Here is a 14,516-nt window from a genome sequence, read left to right on the forward strand (position 1 = left end):
TTTGCCTTTAAGACAGAGGTTAGGTATAGTGCTACAACCATAGGTTCTATTATTATTTGGCTTGGGTTAAAACGTAGGAGTGGATACAAAACCGCGACAGTAACAAAACCGCCCCATTACAAAACCGCGACAATAACAAAAATATAACTATGTAGGAATTTTTGTAGGAATACATGGCCGCAGCGCTCGGCCCTCTGGCCTGCCTAGCCGCGGGCGCTCGGTCCCCTTGCCTAAAACCTAACCTAACCTAACTATTGTAAAAAAAATATTAAAAATTTGAAAAAAATCTACCAACCACTTTTTGTAAAATCCACGAAATTCTAAACTATAAATAAGTTAATGTACATTAAACATTTAAACATATAGGTTAGGTTAGGTTAGGTTAGGTTATAGGCTAGGCAGGCCAGGAGGCCGAGCTCTGCGGCCATGACCTTCTAGCATTAAGATTTTTTTATTATAGATTTTTAGATTATAGATTTTTTTGTAATGTCGCGGTTTTGTTAATGTCGCGGTCTTGTAACTGTCGCGGTTTTGTAATGGGGCGGTTTTGTAACTGTCGCGGTTTTGTTTGTCGTGGTTTTGTATCCACTCCCAAAACGTATGGTTTCTAATATTTAAAATATTTTCAAGGCTCTAATGGAGAAAAAAAGAAAAATAATACCAACAAAACCTGTCATATATGTGACAAGGAATTTTCTAGAAACTCTCTCTTGAAAAGACACATAAGGACACACACAGGGGAGAGACCTTTTTCTTGTGACTTGTGTAACAAGGATTTTGTTAGCGAATACAGCTTGGTTGTTCATACAAGGGTACATTCTGGCGAGAGACCATACTCTTGTGATATGTGTAATAAGGCATTTAGTGACCAGAGTTCTCTGATCAGACACAAAAGGATTCATGCTGGTGTGAAACTATATTCTTGTGATGAATGTGATAAAGGGTTTTGTGATATTAGTAATCTGAAGCAACACAAAAGAGTTAAACACTCCGGTGAGAAACCTTTCTCATGTGGTGTTTGCAAAAAGACATTTTCTACTAAAAGTTCATTAGAGGTACATGCTAGAATACATACAGGTGAAAAGCCTTTCGCTTGTGATATATGTAATAAGGCCTTTCCTCAGAGTAGTGAATTGGTCAAGCACCAAAGGATCCATACAGGCGAGAAACCTTACTGCTGTAATGTATGCAATAAAGCTTTTACTCAGAAAGGTCATTTGGAGGGCCATAAGAAGATTCATACAGGGGAGAAATCATATGTTTGTGATTTATGTGATAAATCTTTTATACATAATAGTGAGTTAACTGTACATAGGAGGGTACATACGAGAGAAAAGCCATATAAATGTGATTTGTGTGAAAAGGCATTTGCAAATAGTAGTCATTTGACTGCCCATAAAAGGATCCACACAGGTGAAAAACCATATTCTTGCGAGGTATGTGACAAATCTTTTAAAATCGGGACAGATTTAACAAGACATAAGAAATCTGCCAAACATTTAAAAAATATTGAAACATCTTGTGATAGCGCTGTATCCATTAGCTTTATTGATAGTGGTAAAGCTTATGTTAAGGGAGAAATAGACCAAGAAGTGGAAAACGAAGCTGTTGATGAGGATCCTATGTTCATTGAAATAAAAACTGAGACTGCTGAAGAAATAGTTAAACAAGAAATAGAAGATTATGAAAATAGAGAAGGAATAATAAATATTACTGATTATGTTGATTATAAAACAGAAGTCTAATTGTCTTATTTGTTATGACATATGAATCTTTTAAGAATAATTTATATAGTCAATTTTATATTTTATCTCTTGTATAAAATTTTAAAAGTTGAAATGGATATGAGAAGGATAGAATTACTCCTTAGCAAAATATATTATGTGATAGATAAGCTTTATAAATTATAGCTGTCCAGATTAAAATTGTTATAAAATGTCTTCAGAAGAAAAAAAATAAAAACAGATTACTATGAAATAAATGGAGTACAAATTACCAACTCCCCCAAACCCTGCTCAATTTTTTTCAGCCCTTTTTTTATGTCTCACATATTGTTTTTACTCTATAACAACCAAAATACATTGTATAAATTAAAATAAATTTTAAAGAGATGTTTGATTTAGATAAGGTATTTGTCATTTTTGTAATATTATAATTCTTGCCTTTGAATTGAAAATAAATATTATATTTAAATTTTCTTTTCAACATTGTTTGAAATCTGATTAATCCAACTATTTAATCATAGTAAAATATATATTGCAATATCAGTTTAAAAGTTGTATGCCCCAAACAATCCTTACTTTTTTTTGCTGTATTTTATTTAAAAGAAAATTTTTGTATGAAAACGCCCTATTATTCCATTTCGACTGTATAGTCCTTTTTTGTCCTTTTCAGGGAAGCTTAGTAAATATCTTTGGGTGGTTTTGGCTATTATTTTTGACCATACATCCTTTCATAGATGCTAGGACTGAACCATACTAGTTTCTAATTGTTATTTTATTTTTGTATTGTTGTTTGTACACCCAAAAATAATACACTCACCTGATAATTGAAATATTATTTGCAGAGAACAATTTTGTTGAAAATGTGCCTGGAATAAAACAGAAATATTTCTGCCTACCATCACACTTCAAACATATACAATATAACAGGAATATAAACAGAAATATTTCTGCCTACCATCACACTTCAAACATATACAATATAACAGAAATATTTCTTCCTACCATCACACTTCAAACATATACAATATAACAGAAATATAAACAGAAATATTTCTTCCTACTATCACACTTCAAACATATACAATATAACAGGAATATAACAGGTTCTTACTTCTTTTTACTTTCCTCTCCTGGTTTGTTCCAGAAAGGAAGGGGAAAAAATGGAAAAATATTTACAGAACTCATATTATCCCCCCCTCTTGCATATTCTTTTAGTTTTTTACACCAAGGAGAGGAGAAAAATGGAATAAGTGTTTTCAGTTCTCTTAATTTTTATTTTTTCCCCAAACCACATATTTATTTATCCCCCCTTTAGCAGGGTCAATTTTGCAAAATATACTTAATAGGACACCTAGATGCTAAGGGCGCAAAACAAAGAGGGGGATGACGTAATGACATCTAAACTTAAACAGTGAGCAAAATGGTCTAAATATTGAGCTAGATTCTTGAAAGTTGGTACATAAGCCTAGTCCAATAGGTACTACATCTAAATGAAAAAAAATCCAAAATTTTTAGTTTAGGTAAGAAAACCCTGTGGAAATGTGATTTTTAAGCCTTTTTTTGTTATGTTTAGGACTATTTTGATGTAGAAACTTGGTTTAATTGTTTTTTTCTTAAGTTTTTTCCTTTAATTCACTATGTCTCTTCATAATGACACTATTTAAGATGATTCAGCTAGTTGGGGACTGAAACTCAATAAACCTATATTTTGATATATAACAACACAAACTTTAGAAAAATGCACTTAATCCCTGTGAACATCCCCCTAGCCCGCTGGAGTCGTTCCCTGACTTGCTGAATCATCTTAAATAATGTCCTAAAAAAACCTAAGGAAAAACAATTTAAGGTAAGTTTCTGAATCAAAGTAGACCAAAATGTTTTTATGTTTCTTGCTTTCCTTGGTTCATTTTTTATCTGAATGTTGTGTTAAATTGAAAATATAAGAGAAAAAAAATATTTTGTGTTTTTATTAATAAAAATAATATTTCAGGAGATTGAGAGAGGATATACCAGCATGAATACCTGTCATATTTGTAACAAGAATTTTACAAAGAAATCTTCATTGGTTGTTCATATGAGGGTTCATACAGGAGGGAAGCCATTCTCATGTGATCAATGTGAAAAGACCTTTAAACGTAGTAGTCATTTGTCTGAACACAAAAGAAGTCACACAGGTGAGAAACCATTCTCATGTGATCAATGTGATAAGACATTTTCTCAAATAAGTAATTTGATAAGACATAAAAATATCCATAGTGGTGTTAATCAATACTCATGTGATCAATGTAAAAAGACATTTTCTCAGAAAAATAGTTTAACTGTACACATAAGGAACCATACAGGTGAGAAGCCATACTCATGTAATCAATGTGAAAAGTCATATTCTGATAAAAGTGCTTTGACTTATCACAAAAGGATCCATACAGGAGAGAAACCATTCTCATGTGATCAATGTGAAAAGACCTTTGCAATTGGTAGTCACTTGACTTCCCACAAAAGAATCCATACTGGCGAGAAGCCATTCTCATGTGATGTATGTGAAAAGTCTTTCTCTCATAAAGATACTATGACTAAACACAAAAGGATCCATACTGGAGAGAAGCCTTACTCATGTGATCAATGTGAAAAGACATTTTCTCGAATTGGCCATTTGACTTTTCACAAAAGGGTTCATACGGGTGAGAAACCATTCTCATGTGATCAATGTGAAAAGACATTTTCTCCATACAGTAACTTGACTGACCACAAAAGAGTTCATACTGGAGAGAAACCATACTCATGTGATCAATGTGGAAAGACATTTAAAACTAGTAGTAATTTGACTCACCACAAAAAGATCCATTCAGGTGAAAAACCATTCTCATGTGATCAATGTGAAAAGACATTTACAAGAGGGGGTAATTTGGCTTATCACAAAAGAATTCATACAGGTGAGAAACCATACTCATGTGATCAATGTGAAAAGACATTTTTTAATAATAGGGATTTGACTAAACATAAAAGAATACATACAGGTGAGAAACCATACTCATGTGATCAATGTGAAAAGTCTTTCTCTACGAATAGTAATTTGAATGTTCATAAAAGAATCCATACAGGTGAGAAATCATACTCATGTAAACTTTGTGACAAACATTATATCTCTAGTTCAGAGTTATCAAGACATAAAAAATCCCCTGGACATTTAGAAATGATGAAAAGCTGTAATAATACAGTTCCAACTTCTGTATCTCTTAGTTTCATTGAATGTGAAGAAGTTGATGTTAAAGAAGAAATTAAGGAAGAAGAAATATTTGATGAAGATCCTCTCTCTATCCAGATGAGAGCTGACAATATTGATCCTCTCTCTATTGATATGTAAATGAATTAGAGTGTTGTAAATAATTTAATCAGAGAATTATAAATATTATTTTACTTTCTCATATAAAAAAATCAAAAATATACTTAATTTATTATCCAATTAGAAAAGATATCTATAACTTCTTTTCTTTATCATATTGGCTTAAAAATTTCTTCACAGTTACTAAGCTTCCTAAATTATAAACAGTTTGTCCAGTCGTTTATGAGATAGTATTGACCATGCATACATAAAGACATCCTATTAGTTTATAATATAGATTTGTATTAGAATTGATTTACTGATGACAAATATTTTATTTTTATTTTGATAACATATCTCCATATGTAGAATATATATTGTAAAACTAAACATTAAAATGTTAATTTATCTTGTACTCCTCCCTTTTTTGTCTATTTATCTTGTAGTGTAAAGAAAATAATTGTCTATTGTTAATATATTATTTTCAGATTAATTTATAACAAATAAAAATGCACAGAGTATAGATATCAATAAGAAAGAAGTTTTCTACTAATTTTGTTTGCAAAAACTCAGGTTATTCAACTTTATTATTAAAGGTTTTCTATAATTAGGGTTGGTCAGTCTGTACCTCCGTCCGTTCGTACTTATGTCCGTAATAGTTAACTCTTTAATTTAGACATGTTAGAATTGTCCTTTTAAACTTTTCATCATGATTCCTATAACAGCTAGGTAAGATTTTGGAAGGATAGTAACAAACTCTATAATTTGTACAAGAAAGTCCCGGCAATAATATTTTTGGAATAATGATTCCTAGGACAACAAATTATATTATTGTAAGCAAGGCATCTTTATAATCAAATCCAAAAAATTAAAGTATGTCCTCTACTGTATCCTGTATTTAAGCAATATTGCAACAAATCTATGTTCAATTTTGTTTATACTTACAAATTAATAATCTGACATTCAATAAAATTTATTGCTCATTTGTCCTTCCTTATTAGTTTGGGGAGGGGAGATAAAACCTAATACAATTCTAAACATTATTGAGTGTTTTTTTTTTTTTTGGGGGGGGGGGGAGGTGGATCACTCCTTTACAATAGATTTAATATAAAGACAATTTTTATTTACCTATATCTATTTAAGTTTTTCATTTAACTAAACAATAATTTGCCGCCAGAATTTTTATTTTAAATAAGTTCCTACCCTTTAAACATTAAACAAAAAAAACTTTTGCTTTTCCAGTTTCTGATTAGGTATTAGTGGGAGGAGTCCGCGTTGAGCATCTTAATTTATTAGATGGGCGGAGATTTGGTTTCGCATTATTTATAAACAGGAGTAACTATTGTTTATTTTTAAGGTTGAAAATTGTATCATTGTCAGTCAGCAGTGAACAGAGAGAAATCTGCAGAGGAATTTTGATATTAGAATAGACTCATGGAGGTACTTTAATTTCTTGATTTGCATTGGTTTTCACACTAAGTTTATATTCATCCTAAAGGAGGTCATTATTTTCATGCATTTTCCGTAAAGGTGGAAGTTTTAAGACTTTCATAGAGGAGTAGAATTTTGCATGGAAGTTGCTTTTATGGGGTATAACGTGGATTCGTGAAAAAAATAGCAACCGAACCGCTGCTCCTGCCGAAAACCGCCAAATTTTGAATGATTTGAGACAGATTTTATTTTTCTTAAAAAATTTCCATATATTTTCAGCTGCCATCTAAATACAAAAATAAAAGTGTCCAGAGCAAATAAAAGGTCAACTTGATTAGAAAATAATAGATTTTTCTTAGATAATTCAAATTTGTGTAATTTAGCAAGAAAAGGCAAAAAATTGGTGGGATATACCGGTTTTAGGTGGCAGCGGTGGTTTTACCGCCGTTCTATATTGTAGCTGTCATGCTAAAATTTTAGATTTCTACTTCTATTTAAAGTCTTAAAACACACAATTTTCCAGAAAATACGCGAAAAAAAATGACCACGTTTGTCTTGTTGATTAACAAATTGATATTTATAAATTATGAAAATTTTTATAATGTAATAATGAATTATAAACAATTTACCACCAGAATCTTTATTTAAATAACACCACTACCCTTTAACAAAAAGTATTTACTTGTCTAGTTTCTGATTAAAAGTGGGAGGAGTCCGTGATGACTATCTTGATTAAGTAAACGGGCGGAGATTTTGTGAGGTGTTATTATTAAACAAGAGTTAACTTTTATTTTATTTTAGGTTGATAATTGAATCAAATCAGTCAGCAACTAACAACAAAGAGAAATCCATATTACAAATCAACTTTATATTATAAGGTATTTATATATTTAAAAACGAAGCTTTTCTATAATTAAGGTCGTTCTGTCCGTAATGGTCAGCTCTTTTCATTAATTTCGACATGTTAGAATTTTCATATTGAATTAAAACTTTACATGATGATTCTTATAACAGTAAAGTACAATTTAGAAAGCTTAGCAACTCTATAATATGTTTCCAGATTGTCCGTACGTTCATTTAAGTCATGTTGATTTTAAACTTTTTGACAAAAGTTGTTTTATGTTAAAACATAAATGTACCAGAACAGGTTTTCCAAATATTTTAACCTTTCATATAATTATTTGTTTTCTATGCATAATTAAGTTTCAAAGAAAGACCCTGTAATTGTATTATACCAAGCTAAATACTCAATAATTCTATTTTCAGCGTCTTTTTGTCCATCTTTCTGTTAGAAAGAAATGGGTTGGGGGGAAATGTGAATTTCTCGGCTGCTATTCAAGTTAGACTGTAGATTTTTTGTTTGTAAAGATTCCCTATTCTAATTAGCATCAAATAATTAGTTTACATGGTCCGTAGGTCTTTGGGTAATGCTCTGGGGTAATCTAAATTTATTGCGGATTTATTGTGTTGATAGAGAATCTATCTCCAACCTACTTTCTTATGATATTTAATGTTGATTTTTAAAAGTGAAGCTTTTCTATAAATAGGGTCGGTTCACCTGGAACGGTTTACTCTTTTCATCTATTTTGTCATGTTAGAATTGTCCTGTCGATTTCAAACTTGGTGATTCCTTATTATTTAGGTACAACTTTGAAAGCGTAGCAATTCTATAATTGTTACCAGAATGTCCGTAAGTCCATTTAAAACATATTGATGATTACAATTATCCTATTCATCTTATTTTTGAAATACTGATTCCTATTACAATAAGGTACACTATAAGTTCTAAAAAAGTAAATATATCCTTAAACAGTATCCTGTAATACGGAACTTTTGTAACAATTTTCCTTAGACATATACATTTATACTCTGCTTATTCAGTTCTGACATCCTTCAAGTGTTAATGTTCGTTTGTCCTACTGTTTCAGAGCTTCGCTTTTATGAAATATGTTATTCTTGTTTTATTTATGTTTTTCAAAATTTGCTGTCAATTTCATAATATTGCAACTACTCTATATATCACTTGATGTGTTGGTCTGTCTGTACTGTTCTAATGCAAGTCTTTATAAGAAATATGCCTTTACTCAGCTTTTATCAAAGATAGATTCTAGATTTGTCTCAGAGAGAAAGAGGACAATGAGTTGTTTTATTACAATGGTCTCCAAAGTTTTATAATAACCTTTTATTATTCGTTTGCTTAACAACTTTGGAGACACTAATGAATTTTGATTGGTTAATTCTTTAATTTGAGTGTTCAATCGTTTCAACCACTAATTTTGATATATAGAATTATGTGCATTCTCAATTTATTTGCCATAGTCTTATCCCTTTAGATCCCTGGATTTTTCTGCTAGTCTGGTTTATTTGAGCTTGGCTTTTATAGATGTTGTCATCCTTGTTTTTCTTCTATGATAACAATTTATTTCCAGTTGAAAACAAAAACTGGGGGGTGGGGGGGGGGGGGGGGTCAATAAAACCGTATTAACCTCTGTTTGTCAGCTTTTCTTTTTGTAATTAAAATGTTATCATTCTTGTTTATTACTTTCTGTCTACAATTTTTAATAGCAAAGCTTTCTTATATTTGTCTGTTTTGTCTATGACATTATTTTTTATCGTTTATAGTTTGTAGTTTCACAAAGTGTATTTAAAGTGTATTGGTTTGCATGCAGGGTTAAACTGTAATTGGTAGGTACTGTGTCAGCTTGCTGTCGGGAAGAGGTCAGGTTCAAGGTTGAGCCTCACTGCGTCATACTAGAGGCGTTAATAATGGTATCTACTGCTGCTATGTCGGGAATATGACATCAACAGTAAGAATAAAAGGGATAGGCTTGGTCCATAAACAGGTACAGCTCATTAACTTCAATTACCTCATATAAGCGGGGATGCTGTCCATTAGGGTTGGGCCGGATATTTTTTTGGCCGGATACCGTATATCCGGCTGATTTCAAATGCCGGATATCCGGTATCCGGCAAATATCCGGTGATCCGGCCAAATTACCGGATATCCGGCCGGATAACCGGCCAAATTACTACATATTAAAGTATCAAAAAAATATATAGTCCCTTTCGTGGCAACGCACCTTAAGGGGCGATTCGTTGTATTTTTAAAATTGCTTTTAATAGGTTATTTTAGGTTAGGTTAGGTTATATTTGGTTAGGTGATTGCCCCGCAGGGTTAGGCAATTTGCCCCGCAAGGTTAGAGTACCCGGCGAGAGGCTAGAAATAGGGGGAAAGCTACTGTGAAAATACGAATAATCGCTCCTTAAGGGGCGTTGCCACGAAAGGGACTATACCCGCAAAAAAAATTTCTTCATAAACTGGTGTTTTATATTATACTAGCGGCTGCGTCCCAAGTATCTAGGGATATTAGTAGGGACATGAAAGTGCAGAAAAATAATATAAAACCTTACAACGATTTTTTTTATAAAAATAAACAGCCTAAAACCACCCTGGGAACTATAAGAAGCTTCACTCTAAAGGAGAACCATATCGGTTTAGCGGTAAGCGAGATCCTTTGCTACAGACAAAAAAAGCTTACTACTTTATATAATAGGATAAAATTAAGGTTAAAACTTAAAAACTGAGTGACTTCCGAAATATGGGTATGACACATAACTGAGAGTTGAAATTTTTTTAATACCTCCATCCTGGCGGGCACAGGATGCCAGCAAATCTGGTAAGGTCATTCAGGTAAAAGTAAAAATATTTTTTTACTTAAACAAAGCATTTCATGTTATCTAATTCTAAAATATCCTATAGTCGTACATCCTCAAATGTAATATAGGTGTTCAAGTCGATTTCAGGTTCCAGGTATAATTCTGCAAGTCCTGAACCTCCAGGTCTTCAGAAATCTTTAAGCGGTTCCTGTGACCGCAAATTTTTACTTGAAGATTTCAAATTTTAATCTTAGGTTTTTTTATATATCAATTACAATTTCATAAAATCAGTTGCCGTTTACCTGCCAACCGTTGGTTTGCGGCTGGCAGCTGCCAAGTACTGCTGCCACCGCCAAAATTTATGTTTTGAGATTTCTAATATAAAATTTACATAAAGATAAACATATTCAGAAAAAATTGTTCTTCTAGCTTCAATAATAAGAAAATTACAGCCATTTAAGATTAAAAAAACAGAGATTTTTGTTGTAAAATATAAAAGATTATTTTGCCGGATATCCGGCCGGATAGTTTCAATATCCGGTATCCGGCCGGATATTGAAAATGGCCGGATATCCGGCCACACCGGATATCCGGCCCAACCCTACTGTCCATGACACTCAAACGCCAAGGTCCAACAACCCAGCTTAACAAGGTTGAGCCAAATGTTTATTTTTCTTTTAAATTACTAGTGATAATAGGTTAAGTAACGCCCATCAGACAACAAACTCTTTGATTGCATGACCTTTGTCTGAGAAGTTCTAACAGTGCATAGTAATGAGTTGCGCAAGATTTTGGCCACTGCACCCCACCTACTCTAACTATAAATGTAGCGCATCTGACATAGTAGCAGTAGGAATCATTTTTAACAACTTTAGTTGTGACATTATGTTAAGCCGAGATTTGAAACTATCACCTCCCCGGCGATTAGCGGATGCGCTACTAGTTGAGCCACATTACCATGTACTGTTGTTCTGTTTGAGCCGCTACATTACAATAATCTTATATAATGGAATATTTACATTTCAAAAACCTATATCATGTAATAATGAATGATAATTAATAATTTGCCGCCAGAATCTTTATTCACTCCAATAATTGCTTGTCCAGTTTCTGATTTTAAGTGGGAGGAGTCTGCCTTGAGCATCATATTTAAGTAAATGGGTGGAGATTTGGTTTAGCTTCATTTTAATAAACAAGGAGTTAAATATTGTTAATGTTTTAGGTTGATAATAGGTTGACTTAGCTGTGTTAATATTTCCGACGCTATTAAATGATATATAAAGACCTAATTGACAGTTGCGACAGGGTCCAAGCCCCATGAACATTAAACAAACAGGTATTTAACACCTGTCCCCTCTATTATTTTAATTTAATATCTAATCTATATGAAACTCTGCATTAGTTAAACTATTTTTAAAAAATAGACAAGACAAGACACTTTTGTATAGCCACTAGGGCTATCAAGCTCCACGCTGTCTCAATAGGGCTATTCGTTATTACCTTACCCTCGCCGAGTATGGCAGGTGTCCCAAAGTAAGTCACCGTAATGAATGAAGCTATCCGCAGAGGAGCTTGGAAAAAGGATTGAACAGATATTATGTACCTAACTATTAAGCATCCAAACCACTCAATAATCTCCCTTCTTACACAACAAGGGGAAGTTGCGTGAATGTATTCAACTGAGAAATTCGAGTTGCCACATGGGGACTAGAACTCGAGCTCTTACCACCGTAACTCAGTGCGTTACCACTGAGCTACGACGCCCCTTATATCAAACTTTGAAATTCCTCATTTCAATCTCCTGACTCAAATATTAAATTCTAACTCTGCCCATTTATCATTAATTTAGAAAAATTAATGTAGGAGAAGTTGCTAAATATTTAAAAAAAATAATTATAGAATTATAAAAACTAAATCTGGGGAGAGGGGGGGGGGGTTGCTGGATTATAAAACCATATCAACCTCTGTACACAATATAAATGTTCTTGTTTATTACTTTCTTTGTACAATTTTTAGTAATGAAGCTTTTATACATTTGGCTGTAGGTCTTTAACAGTAGGTCTTATCGTAAAGTTAGGCAATGAGGCATATCAGAATTTTTCTGATGATTCTTTTAACAATAAGTAAAGAATCAGTAAAATTCTTAAAGAAAGGTAGTTTGTATTAAAATTATTTTGCTTTATTGACAACAACTTGGATATGACTTTTACAATTTTTCTTGCTTTGCTTCTATAGTTTTTACCTGAATGTTGTGTTTATTTGAAAATATTGGAAAAACAATAGATACTTTATTTTTTTATTAATAAAAATAATATTTTAGGAGATTGAGAGAGGATGAATACCTGTGATATTTGTAATAAGAATTTTACATTGAAATCTAACTTGGTTGTTCATATGAGAGTTCATACAGAAGAGAAGCCATACTCATGTGATCAATGTGAGAAGACATTTACAACTGATGGTAATTTGACTAGACACAAAAAGACACACACAGGTGAGAAGCTATACACTTGTGATCAATGTGGAAAGACATTTTCTGATAATAGTAATTTGATTAAACACAAAAGGATCCATACAGGTGAGAAGCCATACTCATGTGATCAATGTAAAAAGACATTTTTTAATAATAGTGCTTTGACTGTTCATAAAAGAATTCATACAGGTGAGAACCCTTTCTCATGTGATCAATGTGAAAAGACATTTACAACTAGGAGTCACTTGACCTACCACGATAGGATCCATACTGGCGAGAAGCCATTCTCATGTGATCAATGTGAAAAGACATTTGTAACTGGTGGTGATTTGACTAATCACAAAAGGATCCATACTGGCGAGAAGCCATACGCATGTAAACTTTGTGACAAACATTATACCTCTAGTTCACAGTTATCAAAACACAAAAAATCTGTTAAACATTTAGAAATGATAAAAACCTGTAATAATACAGTTCCAACTTCTGTATCTCTTAGTTTCATTGAATGTGAAGAAGTTGATGTTAAAGAAGAAATTAAAGAAGAAGAAATATTTGATGAAGATCCTCTCTCTATCCAGATGAGAGCTGACAATATTGAAGAAAATATTAAACAAGAAATAGAAGACCCTCTTTCTTGTGAACAGAAATGTAAATGAATAATTTCTAATATAAATACAACATAATTATTATCCAATTTTAATTAATATCCATAACATCTTTACTATATTGTTTTCTAATTGTATCTTACCTTGCCTAAATTAGAGAACAGTTTGTCCAGCCGTTTTTGAGATTGTATTGACCTTGCATACATACATAAATAATAATATAATATAAGATTTGTATTTAAACTAAAAATTAACAAACTGATAATGACAAATATTTTGTTTTTGTTTTGACAACATGTCTCCATATGTAGAAAAAATATTGTAAAATTAACTAAACATTATTTTTATGTTTTTAACTATAAATACATTAATTTGTTTATTTGTCTTGTAGTGTAAATAAGATAAATGTCTAATGTAAATATATTATTTTCAGATTAAGGGGGGGGGGGGGGGGAAGTTCTGACACTTTTGCGTAAACAGTGATTATAGGCTTTGTCTTTGGAGATAATGGATAGGTTATTTGGCAAAAAAGTTTCCTTTTGGGATGTAGTTTTCCTATTTTCAAAAAAAATTTGGATTCGGCCTCCAGGTTCCGGTACTCCAGGCCTCCAGGTGGATTCTGGACAGGTAAAAATTGAAAATTCAAGATAGAACAAAACTTATTTAACAAAAGTTTGTACTTTATGGATGGTATGAACTAATTTGAAGAAATTTTTGAAATCGGGCTCCAGGTTCAGGTGCTGCAGGCCTCCAGGTGTATCCTGGACAGGTAAAAATTGAAAATTTTTAATTTAAAAGTTAAAACAAAACTTATTTAACAAAAGTTGCTACTTTATGGATGGTATGATCTAATTTGAAGAAATTTTTAAAATCGGGCTTCAGGTTCTGGTACTGCAGGCCTCCAGGTGGATCCTGGACAGGTAAAAATTGAATTTTTTTACTTTAAAAGTTAGAACAAAACTTATTTGACAAAAGTGGCTTCTTTATAGATGGTAGGAAGTAATTTGAAGAAAATTTTGAAATTGGGCGCCAGGTTCAGGTACTGCAGGCCTCCAGGTGGATCCTGGACAGGTAAAAATTAAAAATTTTTACTTTTAAAGTTAAAACAAAACTTATTTGACAAAAGTGGCTTCTTTAAAGATGGTAGGAAGTAATTTGAAGAAAAATTTGAAATTTCAAAATTTTCTTCAAATTAGTTAATACCATCCATAAAGTATCAACTTTTGTAAAATAAGTTTTGATCTAACTTTTAAAGTGAAAAAATACAATTTTACATGTCCAGGATCTACCTGGAGGCCTGCAGTACC

The 14,516-nt window shown here is 32.2% G+C and overlaps 1 protein-coding gene across 3 annotated transcripts; it reads left to right on the forward strand.

Moving 5' to 3' along the window:
- The first annotated feature begins 1,742 nt into the window (after window positions 1-1,742).
- On the forward strand, window positions 1,743-13,534 carry LOC145314752 (uncharacterized). Of its 3 annotated transcripts, XM_080154809.1 has the most exons (4): window positions 1,743-2,827; window positions 3,715-4,822; window positions 7,276-7,352; window positions 12,452-13,534. In XM_080154809.1, exons 2-3 carry the CDS (start codon window positions 3,739-3,741, stop codon window positions 7,278-7,280), a joined length of 1,089 nt encoding a protein of 362 aa, XP_080010935.1. In that variant the 5' UTR covers window positions 1,743-2,827; window positions 3,715-3,738; the 3' UTR covers window positions 7,281-7,352; window positions 12,452-13,534. The 3 variants fall into 3 exon arrangements, with proteins under 3 accessions (XP_080010935.1, XP_080010933.1, XP_080010934.1); XM_080154807.1 differs by lacking the exons at window positions 7,276-7,352; window positions 12,452-13,534 and having other exon boundaries at window positions 1,745-2,827; window positions 3,715-5,532; XM_080154808.1 differs by lacking the exons at window positions 7,276-7,352; window positions 12,452-13,534 and having other exon boundaries at window positions 1,745-2,659; window positions 3,712-5,532.
- The last annotated feature ends 982 nt before the right edge of the window (window positions 13,535-14,516 follow it).

Source organism: Acartia tonsa, chromosome 3 (genome assembly GCF_053477335.1).
Source record: "Acartia tonsa isolate MP-2025a chromosome 3, ASM5347733v1, whole genome shotgun sequence".
NCBI classification, from domain to species: Eukaryota; Metazoa; Arthropoda; class Copepoda; order Calanoida; family Acartiidae; genus Acartia; species Acartia tonsa.